Here is a 23127-nt window from a genome sequence, read left to right as displayed (position 1 = left end):
TTTTCCCCTCCCCAACCCGATCTTGGGATCGCTGCCCCCTGCCCTTCCAGACACCCCAGCTGACGTTCGACTCAGGATTTCTTAGAACAACTACATGTGGCTCCGGGAAAACCCAAATCAACACAAAACCTTCTCGCCGCACCCTGGGCAGCCCCCCGGGAGGTGGGGGTCCGGGGGACGCCCAGACTTTGCCCCGGGGGGTGGGGGCCGGGGTTGGAGGCGTCCTACCGGCCGGCCTGGCAGAGTCCGCGGGGGCGCGGAGCTCTCCAGCTGCGGTCAGACGGGGCGGGGCGGCCCTCTGGCTCCGAGGGTGAAGGCTGAAGCTCGGACCGGGCGGAGCTTCCCGAAGGCTGGGGAGTGGGAGAGGGGCAGGGGGGGGGGGGTGGGGGGGGGGGCGGGGGGGGGGGGGGCCCCCGGGGGCCGGGGGGGTGGAGAGAGGCTGGACGGGGCGGGGCCTTTTGCGGGGCTCCGGGAAGTGAAGAGGCTGGACGGGGCGGGGCCTCTCGCAGGCTCGTGGGTGGAGGGCGGGGAGGGAGGCTGGACGGGGCGGGGCGGGCTGGCGGCTGCTCCGGGCTCCCGCTCTAGCTCCTGCCCCTCCTCCTCCATCCTCCAGCCTTGGTCCTCCTGCCCCTCCTCCTCTTCCTCGTCGCACTCCTCCAGCCCCGCGCTTCCCCGGCGGTGTGGCCGGCTGCGGGCATTCTCCGGGCTCCGCTGCTGGACGCTGGCCTCGCTCGGGGGCTTTCTCTTTCTCTTCGTTTCCTGAGCGCCGGGAGGCCGAGAGGCGGCGGCGGGCGCGGCTTGGCTCTGGGAGCCGTCGGGGAGCGAGGATGATGTACTTGAAGCCGTCCCGGGCCCAGGGCTGCGGCGGCCTCCTGCACCTGGCCGTCCTGCTGAGCCTGGCGGGGCTCCGCATGGACCTGGACCTCTACCTGTTGCTCCCCTCGCCTCCGCCCCTGCTCCGGGACCCCTGGGCACTGCTGGGGAGCCCCGGCGGCGCCTCCTACGCATTGCCTTCCTTCCAAGAAGGAGCCGTCGGGGGCTGGGGCCAGCTGCACCCCAAGTGGCCGGACGCGGACTCAGCCTTACCGTCCGAGGGGCAGCGGCTGCTGCAGGAGGTGCGCACGCTGGGGGTCCCCTTCACCCCGCGTACGCACGTGAATGCCTGGTTGGTGCACTGCGTGGCTGCGGCTGGGGGCGCCGAGGGGCCCCCCAGACTGCTGGGGAACGCCACCCAGACCGAGGCGAGCGGGGACGCGGGCCCTGGAGACCCCGGCGGCAGTAGCAGCGGCGGCGGCAGCGGGCCGACCCGAGGTGAGGACAAGGACCAGGATACCGAGAAGTCCGCGACGGCTGCCCCTGCCTCAGGCGGCGTCGAGACCAGCGGATGCGTCGTCGACGAGGTAACTAACGTCGTGGCCAACATCTCCGCATTCCTGGGACGCGGAGCTGGGCAGGGACCTTAGAGTGCATCTAAGCCAACCCCTTCCTTCTTTGAGAGAGAGGGAAATTGAGACGAGGTGATGGGACTGGACCAAGGTCACACAGGCAGCAGAGCCAGGATTCCGACGGAGAGGCCTCCAACTCTGGGGTCTCTTTCCACTCCCTCAATCGCTCTGCTTCTAGCCCGGGACAGAGTAGACGAGATTTGGAAGCTTAGCTCTGCCTCACTCCCAGCTGGGGCGGGAATGGAGTCGGGAAATTAGAAGCGACGAAGGAACGGGAGGGATCGGTCCCTGGACACGCCTAGGTCCAGAGGATGCTTCTCTGCTCACTGGAGGCTTTGAGGGATAACCGAAGGATCCTTAAGTTTCCAGGAAGATTGAGCAGAGAACATCCCCTTCCCTCTCCCCCTTCTGCCGTTCCAGGATTTTGGGATACCTCGGCCCCAGCGTGGGGAGGGAGCTCTTTGGTGCTGGGGAGGGGGCTAGGTGACAATTCCCCCTCCTGCTAGCTTCGTAATTTGGATCTTTCTAAAGAGCCTTCCAATGTGTGCTTTAGTCTACCTGCCAGACAAACACCCTGGGTGATAGGCAGTTCATAAGCCTAGTTCAAGCCAGGACTGGAAGTCAGGCCTCCGGGCTTTCCTTTACTACCTGCTTAATTGTGGTAGAACAGAAGCAGATTACCTCCAAGAGAGACCAATGAAAAAAGGTGGACTAGTTGGCCTCAGAAGGCCCTACCAGCTCTAGCACTATGGCCCCGTCACCTAGGTTTGTATCCTGCCCCTGACATTTAGCACCTGTGTGATCCTAGCCAAGTCCCTTGACTTTCTCTGGGTCTCATTTCCCAGCTGTATAAAATGAGAGGGGTTGGATGCCAATGCTTCAAAGGTCCCTGCCAGCTAGGTCCTATTTTAGAGCTCTGAGCTTGTGGATGAAAAGGAAATCTTGGGTTATTTTTTCCCTCCTCATAAAAACCTTCCATCAATCCATAGGCAAGTCACACCAGCCTAGACCAACCGGTATTGCAGTGAGGGTAAGCGCCCTAGGCCAGGACCTGGTCCAGGGGGAGTGGGCCCCTCCAAGGTGGTTGGCTATTTGTCCTGGTGTGCTAACAATAATTTCAGAACAGTCCTAATAATAGCTCACCCTCCTAAGGGTGGTGCCCAGCCCTCATTAGAGCAAGGAAAAGAAAGGCACCAGCTATCTCACCTCCATGGGACAAACAGGTTTCCTTTTGTCTGTGAGCTTTTTCCAATCAGGTTTCCTCCTACCCCTCAATGCCCTGAGAGAGACTCTGCCAAAGTGGCATGTGCCTGATGGATTGGGGATCTGTAAGCAGGGACTGAGTTGGGGAGTAGAAGCCAAGGACACAGGCTGCTTTCTCCATCCTGACCCCCCAGTCTCATTTTTAATGCTAGATGATTCAAATGCCTTTAAATGATTTGTTTCCCCTGAAACCTGGAGGTAAGAGATTAGTATCAGTCAACAGATCTGTTCCTTGGATGTTGTTTTGGTTGAATTGCAATCTTATGCAAATGAGGGGGAAAGCTCTGAGCTGGGTTAACTCTCTGTGGGCAAGCTGCTGCTGGACAAGCTTCTCCACCCTCAGCTAAAGAGAGGATTGTCTCCAAGTGGGTAATGATTCACCCTTATGCTAATCTAACCCCATCCTCCTGGGATGGATCTCAGTCATCCCTGCCCCGTGCCTCTCACCAGCTTCCCGGTCCACCCACACAAACTCTCTGGAAGCCCCTGCTCTCTCCCACACTGCCACCACCCTTGTTTTCATTGTCCTCACTTCTTCCCTGGACTGTTTGTTGGTCCTTCCTTTCTCCACCTTGATCCTCTGCACAGCTGCTGAAGTTAGTCAGGCTTGTACCTTGGAAGATGATTACTACCCTGCTCAAAAAGCTTCCATGGCTCCCTATTACCCCTAAGTTAAACTGCAACCCCCTCAGCGTGGCATTAGGCTCTCCACCATCAGCTTCAGCCAGGTCTTCCACTGTTCTACATTCCATCTGGGCTGGGCTAGCTGTTGCCCTGAACTCTACACCCCTCCATCTCTGGCCTGTGGGTGTATGTACAAACCATGTCTCAGTCTCTCAGAATCCTTATCCCCCTTCTCTGGGAAACCTTCCCTGATTTCTTCTGCTCCTGTCCCTTCTTCCTAGTGATCTCTTCCCCTCAGGATTTCCTTAGCTCTGGCCCTACTGTGCTAGGGATACAGATACAAAAGTGAGACATTCCCTGCCCTTAAATCGGATAGGGGATGCAGAAGGGAATCTGACAGTAATAACTAGTGGGCGTTTATATACTGTTTTAAGGTATGTCGTGTGCTTTGAAGGGGGTGCAGTGCATTGAGAGCCAGGCCTTGAGTCAGGAAGACGCATCTTCCTCGTTCAGACCCGGTCTCTGACACTTGCTAAATGTGTGACTCTGGGCAAGTCACTTAACCCTGTTGGTCTCCATTTCCTCATCTGTAAAATGGGCTGGAGAAAGAAATGACAAACCCCTCCATGATCTTGCCAAGAAAACCCCAAATGGAGTCACAGAAAGTCAGCCAAAATGGAAAACAAATGTACTTTGCATATGGTATCTCACTTGGTCCAACAAGCACTTTGGGAGGCAGGTGCTGCTATTATCCTCATTTTACAGATGAGGAAACTGAGGCCAACAGGGTTAAGTGACTTGCCCAGAGTCACACAGCTAGGAAATGTCTGAGACCAAGTCCAGCTCTCCCCACAGATGGAGGACAAAGTGAGGCATAATAGAGACAAATGGGACATCCCTTGTAGCTGGAGTTCAGTTGGAGGAGTCAGGGAAGGCTTCTGAAGGAGGTGGCACCTGGGCTGAACTTTGAATGGAAGGAGCCCAAAGGTGGAGGTGAGGAAGGTGGGAGTCCTAGGCAGTTACAGTGCCCAGAGGTGGGGCTGGAAGACCTACCTACCTTGCTCATCTGGCTGTCAGGATGAAGGATGGATTGTGCAACAGCGGAAGCCCCATTGAGGGTGGGGGCCATTGCCTTCATTGACTAGTGGAATCTCCCTGGGCAGAAAAGGCAAGCACCAAATCCCTCTGCCCTCTTGGGAACAGACGATGTCCTTGAGGGAAGGGGCCCAAGAAGGATAGACTGGTCTGGCCCCGGGGCCCAGATACAAAGATACCAAGACATAGTAGATGGACAGCTTTCTATTTTGGGCTCAGCCTCCAACCAAGGAAAATCTGGGTTCAAGGTCTACTTCAGCAAGATGCTATCTGTGTAACCCTGGCAAGGCACAGAAGCTCCCAGTGCTGGATCTAAATATAGAATCCACAGAGAAGGCTCAGGCCTGGAGTTCCCTTTACAGAGGAATTTGCAGGTTCAGCCCCACTCCTGCCTATCCCCAGTGCCTGGCACATAGTAGGTGCTTCATAGATGCTCAGCCCCACTCCTGCCTATCCCCAGTGCCTGGCACATAGTAGGTGCTTCATAGATGCTCAGCCCCACTCCTGCCTAAACCCAGCACTTGGCACATAGTAGGTGTTTCATAGATGCTCAGAGAGGCCGTGACTTGTCTGTCACCACTCTTGTAGGTGAGGACTCTGCATTTGTGGAACATCTTCCAGCTGTTGGTCAGGCTCTGGCATCCTCCATGTGTAGGGCAGGAGTCCAGGCCCAAAAAGCCTCCAGTGGTTCTGGATGTCGTTGGAGAGGTGAAATGTGACATTCAGTGATAAGGTTCCATATACTAGAGCAGGGCCAGCATTAATTGAGGGGGTCCCATAGGGTCAGATGGGGAGGACCTTCTTGGACAGGGGGTCTGATCCAAGATTATGCACGAGGTGATGAATCAAATTAAATAAGCATTCAGTATCCACTTGAGTGGGCAGAAAGTTGCCCTCAGAATCTGGGAGATTGGGGTCTGAGTCATCTATTTAAATCTCAGGACCCCGGGTGACTCTTTAAGAGTAGGGGTGACTGGGGAGGTGACAGTCTGCACTGGTGGAGGGAGGGTCCTCTCAAAAATGAAATCCTGGGTCTAATAATATATTTTTGAAAATATTCTGGATCTGAGAGTTCAAACGTAAAGTGAAGCAGGCCTTTCTCAGGGAGCTCATGTTAGTGGCTGAGAACCTCATTAATCACTGACTTTATAGAGCCCTTTGAAGTGTTCAAAGCCAGGGGAGCCTAGGAATTACAGAGGAAACTGAGGCCCAGGGAGTGGCTTAGCTCCAGGCCACACAGCGCCTAAAAAGGACACCCAGGATTCCCAAGTCCAGCTGCTTTGCTCTCCCTGTGGTCAGCAAAGAGAACTTGGGGGAGGGGGCACCTGGTGGGCATGAGGGAATGCGTGCACGAAGTAGCTGCCCAGGTGAAATGGAGAGATAGGCCCTAGGTAGGAATCCTGCCCTTGTACCTTTCTGGGCCTCAGTTTCCTCAGCTCTAAAAGGAGGGCCTTTCAGTGGATGGCCTCTAGGGTCGAATCCACCTCAAAGTCTGTGATCCAGTGACACCTGACTGGAGCTGAAGAGAGGATCATTGGGGCACCGCCACCCCACAGCCCAGACAGAGACTCTTCAAAGGAATCAGGTGTCAGTGGACGTCGGGTAGAATGGGACGCCACATAGAATGTAAGCTGAGGGCAGGGACTCTCTTCTTTTCCTGTCTCCTGCCTGGCACATAGTAGGCACGTCATTATGTTATTGAGCTGAGTTGGGGAGATCCTGGCAGTGTGGGGAGATCTCCTCACCTCCTTACTCCCTGGAAACATTTTGGTGTGGGAGGGGGAAGGGGGGAACGGTTCTAAGTAACAAAGCTACAGCTTTGTTTCTCTTCTGGGAGACTCGGTGAGTCTTAAACAGCTTCAGGAATTCCCCCTGACAGCTGAGCTGCCCCTTAAAACCCACACAGTGACCAAAGAGCCAAGGACACCCCTTGGGGTCAGCACTTCAGAATCAGCCCCAAATTCGGACTTCACAGTTTAGTAGCCTGACCCTGGAGGGGCCTGCGCACAGCCAGGCACCCTGGCTCTCCTGCCCCAATCCCAGAGCTCGTTGCCCCTAGCTGTCTCTGGAGAAGGTCTGCTTGGGGGCCCCTTAAGTCTCCCAGGCAACAAGAATGCAGAAGGAACCCAAGGACTGGCACAAAGCGGGCGTGGGTGCTCAGCCTCGTTGGCCTCTGGAGCCCGGTTTCCAAACCCGCGATCTGGATCTCATTTCTAATGCCTGGGGTAGATGAAGTTTCACAGGCGTGCCTGTCAATGCCCTCTTTCCCCAGAGGAGTTATTACACGCAAGGCGTCTAGCCCTTGGTTACTCAGCAGATCCGGTAACGAGAGGAGGGTTTCATAATTTAAAGCACGTTGCCCCAGACGGATTTATAGCCTGTTTACCGAAGAAAAGGTGTTGTGGGCCCCAGGCCTCTCAGCCAGGCCCTTCCCCCCCAAAACGTGGAACTGGGCTGACAAAGCAGCTCCCTCGTAGTGAACGGAGGCAGAGAATTCAACAGGACTTGTCGATATTATAATTATAGACATAATAACAACAGCAGGAATAGCAAGCATTCACCTATCGATTTAAGGTTAGCAGAGCCCTTTCCATGTGAACTCATGTGATCTCCCCAGTCCTGCAGAGGTAGGTGCTATTATCCCCATTTTACAGTTGAGGAAAGTGAGGCAGGGTGGCTTACCTCCTGAGTGTTTAAGGCTAGATTGGAACTCAGACCTTCATCACTCTGGGCTCAGCACTCTGTGTACCACTGTGCCACCTCACCGCCTCTGGGCATCAAGTGAAGCCCCCTCTTTTTGAGGAGGAGGAAACAGGCCCAGCGGGATGAAGTGATTTTTGTCCTGGGGAGAAATAGCCTTCTCTCAGGAGCTTTGTTGTGGATCAGGGCATGTCTGACTGGGCTTCCTGGGCTTTGTTGAAAGGTCTATTTAAAGGCCCTTCATTCCTTCCTGAAGACCCAGAGTCTGTGGGCTAGTGAGGGAGGACCTCCCAGACCAGTGCTGGAATGGGTAATAGGACCAGTTATGGTGCCCTTTATAGGCAGGCCATTGATCAGAGAAAGGTAATGGTGGAGCCGTGCCCACCTCACTGGAGGTGGTGGGGCCATGCCCATCTCGAGGGTACGAGTGGGACTATGCCCATCTCAAGGGTAGTGGTGGGGCCATGGTAGGGCCATGCCCATCCCACTGAAAGTGGTGGAGCCATGCCCACCTTGAGGATAGTGGTGAGGCTTTGCCCACCTCAAGGGTAGTGGTGGGGCCATGCCCACCTCACTGGAGGTGGTGGGGCTTTGCCCACCTTGAGGGTAGTGGTAGAGCCTTGCCCACCTTGAGGATAGTGGTGGGGCCAGGCCTGCTTTACAAGGCTCTGCCCACCCTCCCAGAAATAAGAGTGATTAGCCTAGATAAGAGTAGGCTTTAGGGAGGAGGAGGGAGGATGGCATCTGCCTTAAGTATTGGAAAGTCTGGCCTGGGGAAAAGGGAGCAAACTCCCCAAAGTGGGCGAGCTGGGCTGTCCTGTTCAAGCCAAAGCAGGATGATCCCTGGTCCCGACTGTTGGGGGAGGGGTGCATCTTGTCCAGGCACTGCTTGGCTCCCACAGCTTCGAGCCCATGGTCATAGCTAGAAGGGACCTTGGGGCAGGGCTGCTCCAGAGGAGAGCAGGTCAGCCCACATGATAGGAGGGTTTGGCCCAAGGTCAGACGCCAGGAATCGGCCAGCCCAGATGTAAGCTCCTATGGTGCCGCTGCCTTAGGGTTTGCCTTCCTCCTGGTGAAGGAAGGCTCCTCCCCAGGGAGTGGCTGGCATGGTGAAATGTTCAGGATTGCCTCACCTTATCTGTCAGGTTCAAGGCCACGCCAGAGATAGAACCCCCACTCTTCTCAAGTTGCCTCCTCCCTCCCACACAAACCTCACAACGAAAACAAGCCTCTCCCAGAAATACAGCCCTGACTGTGTGGCCCCTGCTCCTTGACCTTGTCACCTTTACAGCTGGAGTGCTTTGAGACCCCAACCCTGCTCTAAACCCCTGAAGCTACCAGTGGGTCATTTGTCCAAGCCCTAGCCTGAGACAGGAACACTGAGCTGCTGCTTTCTTTGGCTGGTCAGACCTCCCCAGAGAGCCCCTGGAGGGAATCTCAGGTGCCAGCTCCAGAGGCTGAGAGATCTTTGTATGATGAGGGAAAACCATTGTGAGAAGTTCCAGCCTGGCTCTCCAGGCCCCCCATGGGAGGACCCCAGCCTTGATAGACAATGTCTTTGTCCCTCCCTCTGCTCGATCTGGAAATGTCAGGCCTTGGGACCAGGTGCAGCAGACCCCGTGGCTGGTCGCTCCCCTCGAGGTAGCCAGACCTCCAGCCAAAATGGGGCATCTGTGCCTCTGAGCCCCGTCATTTGGTTTCTGGTGATAAATCATGAATAAGGGCTTAATAAATGCCCCCCAATTACCCAAATTCATTTCTCCCTCCCCACTTCTGTCTCTTTATGGAAGCAGGCACTCCCTCTCTTGTGCAGTTACAGGAATCACAATTATTTAATTCAGTGTAATTCAACAAACACATATTGTGTATTGACGGTACCAGACATTCTCCCAGGTCTGGAGAAACATAGACAAAAATGAAACAATTCCTGTCTTCATGGAGCTTACCTTCTATGGAAGGAGTCTACCATAGGGTGTCTCCAGGGAGATATTTATGTGCAAAGATAGGTTCTTTCATCCATTTTGTTTTTCCTTCATAGATTATCGGGTCTCTCCTGGTAACTGAGGAGACCCCTGTATTAATAAACAATATCAATAATAGACTCATTCATGGAAAGAAGGAAGACTTCCTAGAAGAGGTGACCTTTGCCTCAGGCTCCCCAGGTGTAGGAATCTCAGAGGCAGAGAGAGTAAAGAGGTCATGCCAGGCACAGACAGTAGTGAAAGCAAAGGCATGGAGGTGAGAAATCATGCCCGGAGTACAGAGGATGGCAGTTGGGCCAAGTTTGTTGGGAGCATGGAAGGGGAGGATCTGTGTGATGAAGGCCTGGAGGGCCTCACATGCCAGTCTAGGGCTCTTGACCACTTTCCGTCAGCAGTCACTGCAGGGTGTGGAGTAGAGGAGTCATGGGTCAAGTAGCCAAGGAAGCTTGTCTAAGTCTGGCCCTGCTGTGGAGGAGGAATTGAAGAGTCTAAGAACTGTCAGGCTGTCGAAATAGCCCAGGTGGGCGTTGAAGAGGATTGTGTATAAGGGTGTTGGCCATGAGAACCAGACCAGGGAACCCAGGAGGGAGAGGCTGCTGAGGAAGAACTTGGAGCAAGTGGGAGTTCCTGCCTCCCTGCCTTTCTCCATGCTGTCCCTCATGCCAGGCATGCCCTCCCTTGTCACCTCAGCTTTTTAAGACTCAAGGCCACTTCTCACAAGGTTCAGTTTCTGACCCTCCCGGGGGTTAGTGTCTCTAATCCCCCCCCCCCCGAATGTAAACCTCAGACACTCTCTTTTGTTGGTCAGCCAACATTTATTGAATGCTTACTGTGTACAGACACAGTTCCGAGTGCTGGGGACACAAAGAAAGGAGAAGAAACCAGCACCCATGCCTGTAGTCCAAGCCTCACCAAGATCACTGAGCTGAGGAGCCAGAGGCCATTCGGGAGAGGTCTGCTCAACCCCTGGGTCTGTGCAAAGAGCCCTGGAGAGCCTCAGCCTGTCCCTCCCACACACCCAAAGTGGCCTCCCAATTTTCATCCCAGAGCAGATCTCCTCAGCTAATCCCCTCAATTCGAGTCAGCTGCTGCCTCTGTGATTTACAGGCTTGAACCCAAGGGTTTTGAAGCCACCTCTCTACCCATTAGGGAACACTGCCCCTCCAGGTACTTTGTACATTTCTGTGGTTTTCCCTGAGTAGAGTGGAAGAAGCTTCAAACCCCAGATGACCTTGATGGTGGACAGAGTAGAAAGAACAGCCTCATGTAGAATCTTCAGTCACAGGTTGAAATCCTGGCATTGCTGAGGGTTTTGGGTCCATACTTGCTCCCTCAGTGACCTTGGCACCTCAGGGTCTGCCTTTCCTTCCATCCTCCCCTCCTCTTCCTCTGGGGTGCCAGGGCAGGGGTGTCTCCCCTGTGCTCTCCCCACCTGCACCCCATTCTCACCATCCTTAGTCGCCAGACACAAAGCACCTCCCACATGTGCATTCACGCTGTGTTTATCCCCTCTCCCTCAGTGACTGGGAGAGTCTTCCTGCCTCCTGCGTCTCCCCATTCAAGTCTGACTTCGTGCCACCGGCCAGAGAGACAGGATGGAGTGAAGGGAGTCAGGAAAACTGGGTTCCAGTCCCTTCCCAGACCCTTACTAGCCATGTGACTTCTGGTCTGTCACTTAACCCCTAGAAGAGCTCCCCAGTTTACAACAAGGGCTTCCCTGCAAGGAGGAGAGAGAGCCCACAGTGTACTTACCATTTTACCCATGAAATGACTGGGTAACACAGCTGGGCTGAAAACCGGGATCTGAACTCAGGGTTCTCTGATGCCTTAAACAGCGGAAAGGGTACCATCTCTGGATTCCGAGGCTCTGGGTTCCAGTCCTACCTCTTCAACACTATTTGTGTAACTTTGAGCAGATTACTTTAACTTCCCACATTACCGTCTGCTGAACCTGCATCCTGTTGGATTCAGAGTACAATCCAAGGCACCCCCTCCCTGGGCCTTCCAATGAGTGGGTCACTAGAAATGACCTTTCTGTCGTTATTTCACCCTCCCCCATGCACTTATGGGGGGGGGCTCCTTTTGGTAAGTGCCCTACGCCAATGCAGATTGAGAACTGTTTTGCAGCTTTGGGGGTTCAGGTTAATCGCTGCTCTGGTTCTCGCAGTCAGTAGACTAGCTTTTCTATTCTGTTCACTTGTGCCTTGCCCTGTTCCTCTTCATGGACTCTAATCTGGAGGGCGGGGATCATGCTTTGTTTTTGTCTCCGAGGGCCAGGTGCACAGAGGGTGCTTCAAGGGGGACTGAATGAGGTGTTGTATTTATTAGGTTCAGGTGTGTATCTTGATCTTAGAAGAAGATGGTTCTGTAATCGGGCTACCTGGGAAGCTGGGGCTGGGGCTGTGTAGCAGCAAGCACCCCAGTGTCCCCAGGGTGCCTGCTCACACAGGTTCTTGGATCTGCTTTGTTAAAGGAAAGCAACTCAAAATGGGTTAACAAGCTTACTTTAATCAGTCAGACATATATCGTTTACCTTGTTCAGGAGAAAAGGTCAGCACCCTGAACCTCAAAGTATACAGGCATAATTATCAAGACAGAAACATCAAGTAGACAGATTTCCAAACTGTCCAACCATTACATCCATACCCAGTCAACATCTGGGTTTCCACATTCTGGGTTTTTCAAAGTCGGGGGACTCTCAACAACGGCTTCCCAGAATTCAGATCAAATCACAGAACTTCTCAAAGTGAGTCCCAAAACAAAGCTACACATCAGGGCTTATATAGCCTTCTCCTGGCTCAGAGAATGTAACAACCTTATTGACCCACTGGCCAATCAAAAAGTATCTACTGAAAAACAAGCCTCCCTCCCCAGGCTTCTGGTGCACTTTAGCCTAGGGGCAGGGAAGATCTTTAAAATTTACCTTCGCATTACGGGCTGGGGCTGGGGCTGGGGCTGGGGCTGGGGCTGGGGCTGGGGCTGGGGCTGGGGCTGGGAGAATCGGAGGCTCTGAATTACTTCTGGCTGAAGTACCCGAAGTGGTAGGGGGCAGCACCAAGTTGACTAAGACTGGGCCTGTGAATAAGATCCCCTCCCCACCCCTCCAGAGAAGAGGAGACCCCATCTTAAAAGACAAACAAGTTGAGATGTTGTATTTTGTTTTTCTAATCACATGTAAAGGTAGTTTTCAGTTTTATAAGATTTTGAGTTCCAAATTTTTCTCTCTCCCCCCCCCTCACCCAAGACAGCAAGCGATCAATCTAGGTTATACATGTGCCATCATGGAAACATGTCCACATTAATCATGTTGTAAAAGAAAAAACAGAAGAAACGGGAAAAGCCACAAAAAACAGACAGAAAAAAGTCTGCTTCAATCTGCATTCAGACTTCATAGTTCTTTCTCTGGATGTGGACAGCATTTTCCATCAGGAGTCTTTTGGAGTTGTTTCGAAACAGTGTGTTGCTGAGAAGAGCTAACAGTTGATTATCACACAGTGTTACTGTTACTGTGTACAATATTTGATACAGTACCTTTTTTATATTTCTCCATTGAAATACAATAAATGTTTTAAAGTAGATTTTAATTGCAAATGGGCCTCAATTGACTATAGCATTGCAAGGAATGTCTAGGAATCTGTGAATAGGTTAACGATGAATCAGTCAGTGAAAAAGCATTTCTATTATTATTATTAATTATTTGGAGGCAATTGGGGTTAAGTGACTTGCCCAAGGTCACACAGCTTAGTGTCTTTGGTCACATTTGAACTCCGGTCTTCCCAATCCAGGGTCAATGCTCCACCTAGCTTCCCCCCAGAAGTATTTATTAAGTGCTGACTTTACTACAAATACAGACGCAAAGACGGCTTCTGATAGTTAATCAATTTAATTCCATTCTGACAACCTGGACTTGATGAGGCTTGATGGCTCTTGAACCTGTGCTAGGAGATGGTAAATACAATGATAGAAATTAAATTGGCTGGCCCTCCAGATGCTTACATTTTGCCACAAAACAAGAATCTTTACCAGGCCCTACAGGTAACTTGCATCGGGGGTCTCCGAAGGTGCTGAGCCTCTCTTTGGTCCCTAACTTTAACCCTCCTTCAATTACAGAGAAGGAGCTGGCGCCCTGGGTGGCGGTGGCAGGAGATGCAGCTGAGGATTGGAGAAGGGAGCGTCCCGGGATCAGAGGCCATCCTCTCTGGGCTAGTGCCGGTGGGCACAGACAGATGGCCTGGAGAGATCAGCTAGGCATCAGGGGGAGGGGGGGTGAGCAAAGAAGGCCCTGGACTTCCCAAAGTAGCCCCTGTGCTGAAACCCATCATCTTCCCCAATCGGACTTTCCCCCATTCCTAGTGTGATTGGCAGGCAGCCACAAAGAATTTGCTGCAAGAGCAGGGTGCTGGGGACTCCAGGACAGAATAGCCTCTGCTCTCATGGAATATCCATGCTTAAATTCTACTGGAGGGACGCAGCATGGTCATAGATAACATTTATAAAGCTCCTGCAATGTGCCAGGCACTATGCTGAGGACTCAATAGGTCCTCACACCACTTGGGGAGGCAGGTGCTGCCCTTATCCACGTTTTGCAGCTTAGTAAAGTGAGGCAGACAGCTTCGAAGTGACTTGGCCACACAGCTAGAAAGTTTGCCAAAAAGCAAATTAAAAAAAAATACAATTTTATTTTTTTATATATTTCCCAGTTACATATAACACAATTTTTAACATTTATTTTTAAAATTTTGAGTTCCTAATTCTCTCCCTCCCTCCTTGAGAAGGCAGGCAATTTGATAATGATTGTACCTGTGTATTATCTCACCTTGTATCCCCACTCCAAACTTTACCATGCATTTGTTCAGTGGTTTTTAAAAAGGAGTCAGCTCGGCACAGAGGACCTGAGTATAAATCCCATCTCTGACACTTACTACCTGTAAGCCCTTGGGCGGGTCACTTCTTGTGACTTCAGTGGATGGTGTCTGAGGTCTCCAGCTCCAGGCCTATAAGCCCAGGATTGGTGAGATATGGGGTTCGTTGGCCTAGGGGCTCCCTCCACCAATGGGCATCCCCAGCCCTCCATTCCTGAGACAAGCCCTTGAGTTGTTGAGGATGGGGAAAAATGTCATGGCCTGGTAGCCCATCTTGTAACAACGTAGAGCTGCTCAGCTTAGCTTTGCTTGGCTGGTGCTATCATTAGGCCTCAGTTTGAGGCCTTTTTGGGTCGAGAGGATGCGCCTTAGCTTACTGTCCCCTGTGAGAGTCACTTCTATCAGATTAATATCTCAATGTAGTAGGGGGTTGTAACAGCAAGCACCCCAAACGTCCTCAGGGTGGCTGCCCATACAGGTTCTTGGATCTGCTTTGATAAAGGAAAGCAACTCAAAATGGGTTAACAAGCTTACTTTAATCAGTCAAACATATATCGTTTGCCTTGTTCAGGAGAAAAAGGTCAGCACCCTGAACTTCAAAGTATACAGGCAGAATTATCAAGACAGAAACAGATCAAGTAGACAGATTTCCAAACTGTCCAACCATTACATCCATACCAAACAACATCTGGGTTTTTCAAAGGGAGGGGGGGCGGCTCTGGACAACGGCTTCCCAGAATCCAGATCAAATCACAGAACACTTCTCAAAGTGAGCCCCAAAACAAAGCTACACATCAGGGCTTATATAGCTTTCTCCTGGCTCAGAGAATGTAACAACCTTATTGACTCACTGGCCAATCAAGAAGTATCTACTGAAAAACAAGCCTCCCACCCCAGGCTCCAGGTGCACTTTAGCCTAGGGGCAGGGAAGATCTTCCAAATTTGCATTCCCATTACATTCAGGGTAATCTACAGTCATTATGCATTTATTAAGCACCTACTATATGCTGGGCAGTATACTAATCTCTGCGGACAAAAAAAGAGGAAAAAGACAGTCTTTGCCTCAAAGAGCTTACAGTCTAAAGGGGAGACAACGGGCAAAAAAATATGTACAAAGTAAACTATCTACAGCATAAATTGGAAAGCATTGACAGAGGGAAGGCACTAGAATTGAGGGGGGAAGGGTCTAGTTAGCACAGTGAATAGAGCACCAGCCCTGGTGTCAGGAGGACCTGAGTTCAAATCCAGTCTCAGACACACACACACACACACAATACTAGTGCGTGACCTTGGGCAAGTCACTTAACCCCAATTGCCCTGCCTTCCCCCCTCCAAAAAGAAAAATAAAGAATTGAGAGGGGCTGGGAAAGCCTTCCTGTAGAAGGGGGGATTTCAGCTGGAGTTAGGGTTACAGCAAGGTTTCCTCCTGCCCAAGTGATGAAGCTATAGAAGATAGGAATGTTTGTCAACATTATTCTAATATGATTGTTGTAATGTAATTTATAATTATTGTGTAATGTCATTATAATAATTAGGCAATACTGATTATAATAATAGGATAGTATTTGTTCCTAATGAGTCCAGTTCCCATTTTCCTAAAAGGAAATTTGTTTAGAAATTGTCAGAAACTTTTGAGAGAGCAGTTTAGTTGTGTCTTCGGAGTTTATTAGTGGATTCTGTATTTTTGCCTCCTCTTCCCATGATGCTCAGTATATTTGTAGGAGGCCCAAGTTTAGGATGTTTTATATTTACTGTTCTTATGATAAAATCTCAATAAATGCCTTTACTTTGAATTAATCATGTCCTCTGGCTGATACCAAAGGGAGTCTTTAGTAGTGGGGGTCCATGAGCAATAGTTTTAGGAATGTGAACATGAAGAGTACCTTGAACTTGGGACAGGCCTTCACGATTGCATTAAGGAAGGGAGCAGAGTTTAAACTGGGGTCCAACAAGGAACCTCTGGAAGTATCCACTACTAGATAAGTGGAAGAAAATTACCTATTATACCATTGGACATGAATAGAATTTCTGAAGACAAACAGGTACCACCCATCTTTGCCTGTTACTGCTTGCCTATTGAAAAGAACATCTTAGCTGTTGACTTCCTTCTTGAGTCCCAGTAGAACGGCATCAGGTACAGATATACCTGACCACACTGGTCTAAAGTCTTTCAGGATGATTCTGGAACGATATAATCCTGCGTGTGTGAGAAGTAGCCTCATTGAAGGAGAGTATTGTGAGCTGTTTTGGCCTCTTAGACACATGTTAAGTTTATTTTGGTTTTGCTATGACATTTGTAAATGCAGTAGCATCTTTCATTGTCTGTACTTCTTATCTTATGTCTGTAATGATGTGATCTATTTTGGAAAATTATCTGTAACGACCTACTTCTCCCTTTCCTCCCCCAATCTTTGATATTTCCACCAAGGTCGCCTTCAATGGGAAAAGGTTAGACTTGGAGTGAAAATCTGCTGTTGTAATCCTACCTATCAAATACCCATTAACTATGTGATTATAAACACATACACACACACACCTGTTCAGTCCTCTGTAAAACGTATCACATTATATATATTTAATAAATGTTTGGATTGTAGAGGGTAAAATATATATATATATACACACCTTCCAATTCTAAAACCTTCATTCCCAGACAGGATTCCTAGTTTTTATACTGAAGGCCCTCTACAGCCCTCCCTCCAGCTTACTTTCCTATACTCCCCTGTATATGTGTGTGTAAAATTTTTATATATAATTTTTAATATAATTATATATATAGGGGGTGCTTCATTGTGAGCTGATTTTCATGCCATTTCGTCAGTTGCCTGTCCAGATCCATCCTATAATTAATTCCCTGGCCCCTTCAGCCCCTGGCTGTCTTTCCTTTACTAAATGCTCCAGTGTATCTTTAATCTCATCACTGTGAATGGTCCCCCCATTGGTGGAGATTGCAGCCCATCTAGGCCATCCTTGAGTCCCCTTGACTTCATAAGGATATTAGCTGAGACTTGGACAAATCACTTCATCTAGGCAAGTCTTTGAGACTACGTTTTTTTGTTGTTTTTTTTTTTCAGAGAAGGTGCCAAATTGCATTGGCAAAAGGAGTCTCCTCACCTGGGAGTTCCTTATACTAATAAACCACAGGTCCAGGTCCCATGCCTATCCCTTTCTCAGTAAACCCTATTTATTCCCTGCCTTGACATAATAGTGGAATGTTGGGAACCTTACACTTTCCAGAAGGAAATCCAGTGCACTCTCCTCTTACAAAGATTTGGGACCAACTCATTGTCTATCTGAAGTCATATTCTGTTGAATAGACATTCTTCATCCACTTGGCCTTCCCTGTGTCGATGGTTCCGACATATGAACTTTTTAATCCTCTGAAACAAACAGGGTATTGGGCAATATCTTAGGTGCTCCCCTGCTTGATCAGCTGGGGTGGGGAGCAATGTTCTCTTCTGAGAGTTCTTCCAGGTGATATCCCTTTTCCTCACCTTAATCTCTACTTCCAGCAGGTAAAAATAAACCTCACCAAAATGCAAGAAAATTTGGGGGCCATAAATTATATATTATGGAAGAGAAATTTGTGTTTTAATACATAGTCAAATTTTATGTTCTACTTGGAATATTGAAATGTTCAACTATGTTAAGTTCAGAATTTTTAAAAATCAAGTTTTTTAAAACCTTGTATATTAACTTTTGAAGAACTATCATTCAGAATGGTTTTGTCTTCAGCCAGCTCTAAAGAGTCTCCCCTAGTCTGGCCTCAGAGCCACTTCCTGGTCTGTCACAAAGACCTGCTCCCAGCCTGGCCTTGTGACCCACCAGCATGGGTCACCTTGCCCTCTTTCCTGGCCCTTTGTCATTCCCCTCTCCACCCCCAACTCTACTTCTCTTGCTGCAGTCGCTTCCCTTTGTTTTTACATGACTGACCTGTTCCTCCTCCTCAGGGATCTCCTTAGTAAACAGTGGTTCTGACCCATTGCCTCCAATGGCCACTGATCAGTTCATTGTCCAGCTTCCTGGGCATTGCTGTCAGCCCTCTGCCCAGCTGGAGCAATTCCCAGCTCCTCCTCTTATAGACAGGAGAGATCTATGTACATGACACGCCTTTATAATTTCATTATGTTTACATGTATTTTAAAATATATATGTATACATATGCATGTGGATGTGTGTACACATGTATTTACACATATGTGTATGTGTATATATATATATATATATATATATATATTCTAGCCGTGTGACCCTGGACAAGTCACTTCACCGTTTCCCTCAGTTTCCTCATCTGTACAATGAGCTGGAGAAGGAAATGGCAAACCACTCCAGTATCTCTGCCAAGAAAACCCTAAATGGGGTCACGCACAGTCAGACATGACTGAAAACGACTCAACAAAATATAAAACCAATTTGAATTAAGTCAGCAAGCATTTATTAAATGGTTCCTATGTGTCAGGCATTGTACCAAGCTCTGAAAATAAAAATTAAGCAACAAGAAAGATGATGCCTGCCCTCTGGGAGCTTACATTCTGCGGGGTAAGAAGTACCTCAGCCGTGATGACTGACGTTGGTAGACTGGGCTCCTCCGGGCAGTGCAAGGCTATAAGACTCCTCCAAAAGGCTCATCATGGAAAGGGATAGCCATGCCCAGAGAGAGAACCGCAGAGTCTGAACGAAGATGAAAGCAAACTGCTTGCTCTCTCTCCTCTGTGTTTTGTTTTGTTCCTTCTTTCTTGCTGTTCACTCCACTGGTTATGATTCTTTACAACTTGCCTAACGTTTAACGCGGAGGTGTTTGTAGAACCTGTATCGGATTGCATGCCGCCATGGCAGGGAGGCAGGAAAATTTGGAACTCAAAAGCTTGTGGAACTGAACGCTGTAAAACTAAAAGTAAATAAATAAATTAAAATTTAAAAAAACTCATCGGAGGAAGCTGAAGACGGGTGGGGGCAGGGGGAGGAGATGATAGAGGAAGTAATCCAGAGAGTCAGGACCAAATTTTAGAGAAGAATGAAAGAATAAATATGGGGTGACCTGGCCACTTTCTCAGAATGGAGGTTCCAGGAGGAACCAACCAGTTTGAAGGACCAGGAGGGCATATTCCAGGGCCCAAGGTTGCTGAGTAGAGAATGAATCTGGAGAATCAGGAGTGAAACTTCAAAGGACTCACAGCAGAGGCCGTAAACATTCAAGATGTTCTTTTTGCCTCCTAGGTGGGGCTCCCCTTCCCCAGGAACTCCTTTGTCTTGACAGTACCACCCTTGGGTTCGGGTCCTCACAGCAAGGGGAAAGCACTGGAGCTGACCAGAGTATGGACCCCTTTCCTTCCCTCTCATCAGCCTGTGCAAGCATCTTGAGACCCAAATTATTATTCCCCTGGTAATAAAAAACAAACAAAAAGCCAAACAAAGACTAGCCCGTCCCCCCAGTAAGGAAATCACAGAGTCACTTGACTTTTTAAAAACAATTTTCTTTTCTTGCTATTTTTAACTTGACAATCGTCAACCATCTGGAACATTTCCATATACACAGAAGAACAGAACAAGATGATTATACCAACAATTGCAAGCCTCTGTTAGGTGCAGTTCAAATTTTAAAAGGTAAATTCTTAGATTAATATATTATTCACATGATAATATAATAAATGTACTGTATAAATGTATTTATATAGGTATAGTAATATAGTCTATTTCTATTATATAAATATATACATAACATCATATAAATTTATATAATCAATGTACGCTTATATTATGTGTTGATAGTATTAAAAATAATAAATAAAAATTCAACAACCCAGTTTTAAAGCTGTCCACTTGCCTTTGTCTCCTTCAGAACTTCCTTCTTTTCTGTTTTCTTTTTTTTTAAGAGTTATAATGGCCTTCTCCTCCTCTTCCGCCTCCTCCTTTTTCTTCTGCCAAGCCTTTCTTCCTTTGAATCTTCTCAGGCACCCGTACAGCCTTCTAGAATGGCAGTACTGCCCTAAAAGGATGCTTCCTGAAAGGAGAAAAAAACGACAAAGCAAAACACCTCAGGGCCGATAGAGAGTTGATCCCTCTGCACAGTTCCAGCAAAGTCCAATTGGCTTCATTCCTTTCCATTGCTGCTTTGTCCTTTGATGCTCGTTACCTGTGACTCCCATTTGGCTTTAATCAAGATTTCTTTTATTTGGACCCAAAACTCCTTGTGATTTAAGAATTCTTCCACTGCTCTCCGATGCTCCCACACAGAGGGCTGAGAGACCACCTCAACTCTGGTCCCCGTCTCCCTCCCTTTGAAAGTCATTTTCATAGCCTCCTGTTCCCAAGGGCCTGGTAGCCAAAGGTATTTTCATTGATGTTCAGGGAAAGGCCAGAGTTCCCAAGTGAAGCATCAGAGAGGATCCCTGATCCATAGGTGGGCACATTCTCCAACAACCGGCCCACCTTTGCTTTCTCATCCTGGACATTCTTGTCCAGGGAGGATCTCTCCAGCATACGTTCAGCCTTCCCTAAGGAAATATAATAATATCACATATAATTATATATAATATATTAATGGAATGTAATAAATTTTTGTTATAATTTTTTGTTTCCTACTTAGTAGCTCACATTTATATGGTGCCTACTATGTTCCAGGCTCTGTGCTAAGCAGTTATCTATCATTTCCTTTGATAATCACAACCATCCTGGGAGATTGTTTTTGTCGTTCACTCGTTTCATTCCTGTCTCTCTGTGACCCCATTTGGGGTCATTTTGACAGAGTAGTTTGTCATCTCCTTCTCAGGCTCTTTTACAGATGAGAAAGTGAGACCAACAGGATTGGGTGACTGTCCCAGGGTCACACAGCTAGTAAGTGTCTGAGGCCGGATTGGGCCTTTGATCTTCCTCACTCCAGGTCCAGCGCTCTACCCAATGGACCACCTGGCAGGTGCTCTCATTTTACAGATAAAGACACTGAGGCAAACAGAGGTTAATTGCCCAGTCATACAGCTTCCAAGTGTCAGGATAGATTTGGACTCCAGATCCAGCATTCTAACCATTCTCTCTACTATATGCACAGTACGCAGGAGAACAGAAGAAGGGGCTTGTACATGAAACTTCAAATATATTCTGTACACATGGCAGTTTTTAAGAAGACTATCATAATTCAGCCTATTAGTTTTTGAAAGTTGTCCTGCTTATCTGTCTGCTTCTGAACCTTCTTCTGTTCTATGCATTTTAAAAAAATTGATACAAAGGTCCACTTTTCTTCCCTACTCCCACAACTTAAAAAACAAACAAACAAACCCATTTTTATTTAATTAATACCCATAGTCAAATAAAACAAATCTATACATCAGCCATGTCCTAAAGTATCTGTGTCTGGTCCCTGAGTCCCCCATTATCTCTCTGTCAGTCTAACAACCCCCCTCAATCCGGTTCCATGCTTTATCATTGGTCTTTTGTAGTGATGTACATATATGTGTGTATATGTATATGTCTACATACACACATATATACATATATATGTAGCGATATGTCAATATTTAGTGATATGGTCAATATGTTAATGAGAATTATTAAGTCTTTCAAAATCATTTTCAATTATAACAGGAGCCAGCATGTATATGTACTTTGAGGTTTTTGTTTACTCTGTTGTAGTTACCGTATTATACAAACTGCTCTCCTGGTTCGTCTCATATCCATCTGCATCCATCCATGCAGGTCTTCCCAGGTTTCTCTGAATCCACCCAATTCATCATTCCTTATAGCACAATAATATTCTGTTACATTCATAGACTATAATTTGTTGAAACACCTCCCAGGTGATGGGCACCCTCTTAGCTCCTATCCTTTAAATAACCATGCTGCCATAATAAGCATGGTTCCTTTCCTCCCTCAGAGGTATGAGCCCAGTAATGGTATGCTTTGTCAAGGAGAGTTCAAAGATTTGTGACTTTGGGAGAGAGGTTTAAATCAATTTCCAGAATGGCAGAACTGATTCACAGCTTTACCACAAGGTCCTTCCTTCCTCAGTTTCTTCAACAGTTTTCCTTTCCATCATCTCTCCTGATCTGTGGGTGCTAAAACCTCAAGAGTTATTTCAATTTGTAGCTCCATTTATTCTTAGTCATTTGGGGCAATTTCTTTCCATACAGCTGTTAAGAACTTGGACTTCTTCCTTTCTTTGACCATTTATCCATTAGGGGAATGGCTTTTGTTCTTACATATTCTTTATATATTTTAGATGTCAGATCTTTATTACAGATAATTGCTGCAATTATACAGCAAAATGCTTCCTAGTCAACTGTTTCCCTTCTAATTTTAACTACATTGATTTTGTTTGTGCAGAAGCTGTTTAATTTTAAGTAATTAAAGTGGTCCACTATATTTTCTGTGATCTTGATTGGTAATGAACACCTCCTCTTTGACAACTACCATAGTTGTCAATGGGATGTCCTACTTTGCTGCTCTATTTAAAATGACGACGAAGATGATGATGATGATGATGAATGTGACTTTCTATATTCAGGGCAAGTATCTCTTTGGAGCTTATTGTAGTACAGTTATCCCTGCCACACCTGGGGAGGGGGGCGGGTAGGAGTGTAGTATCCTTACAATCTGGAAAATCCAAGTAAAATTTTTGGCCCTCCCTTTTGTACCAGAGAAGAAGTCTGAATATTTTATTTTTCTTTTATGGAGTCCTTTCAGTATTGAAAGATAAAATATTACACAATACTATACTTATATTTCTGAGTTTCTAATCTTTTTTGTGTCATCTGCAGCTTTCGCAAAACTCCTCAAAAATTCCCATTTAATTTCTTATGCCCACCCATGACAAATCAAAACCTCGATGGAGAAAATCACAATGTAGAAGGGATAATTGTCTATGGTATGAAATGCTGGTCTAAACCAGGTCTCCATGAGGGTCCATGAACCTTGAGGCGATCCATGAATAGATTTAGGAAATCTATGAACTTAGATGGGAGGAAAATTACATCCTCATTTATTTCCCTGTGATCAGCTTCCTTTTTAATCCTCTGTATTCTATTTTTTGCATTTAAAAACCTGATTCTGAGAAGGGTCCCATAGGTTCCATCAGACCTCTGCCAAAGGGGCCCATGATACAAAAATGGTTAAGGGTGGGCGGCTAGGTGGTGCAGTGAATAGAGCACCAGCCCTGGAGTTAGG

The 23127-nt window shown here is 48.1% G+C and overlaps 1 protein-coding gene across 1 annotated transcript in view; it reads left to right on the top strand.

The window, feature by feature from the left end:
- Positions 1-572: 572 nt before the first annotated feature.
- The window catches only part of NFE2L3 (NFE2 like bZIP transcription factor 3), a 38768-nt gene continuing 16213 nt past the window's right edge, over positions 573-23127 (top strand). Inside the window, exon 1 of the mRNA XM_069088687.1 lies at positions 573-1400. Coding sequence (XP_068944788.1) covers positions 828-1400 — 573 coding nt within the window. The 5' untranslated portion in view covers positions 573-827. The remainder of the gene's footprint in view (positions 1401-23127) is intronic.

This window comes from Petaurus breviceps, unplaced genomic scaffold (assembly GCF_028583685.1).
Source record: "Petaurus breviceps papuanus isolate PSGF00001 unplaced genomic scaffold, PetGlider_PUasm1.0 185, whole genome shotgun sequence".
Lineage (NCBI taxonomy): Eukaryota > Metazoa > Chordata > Mammalia > Diprotodontia > Petauridae > Petaurus > Petaurus breviceps.
The sequence above is the reverse complement of the archived record's forward strand: the minus strand, read 5'-3'. Positions and strand labels throughout refer to the sequence as shown.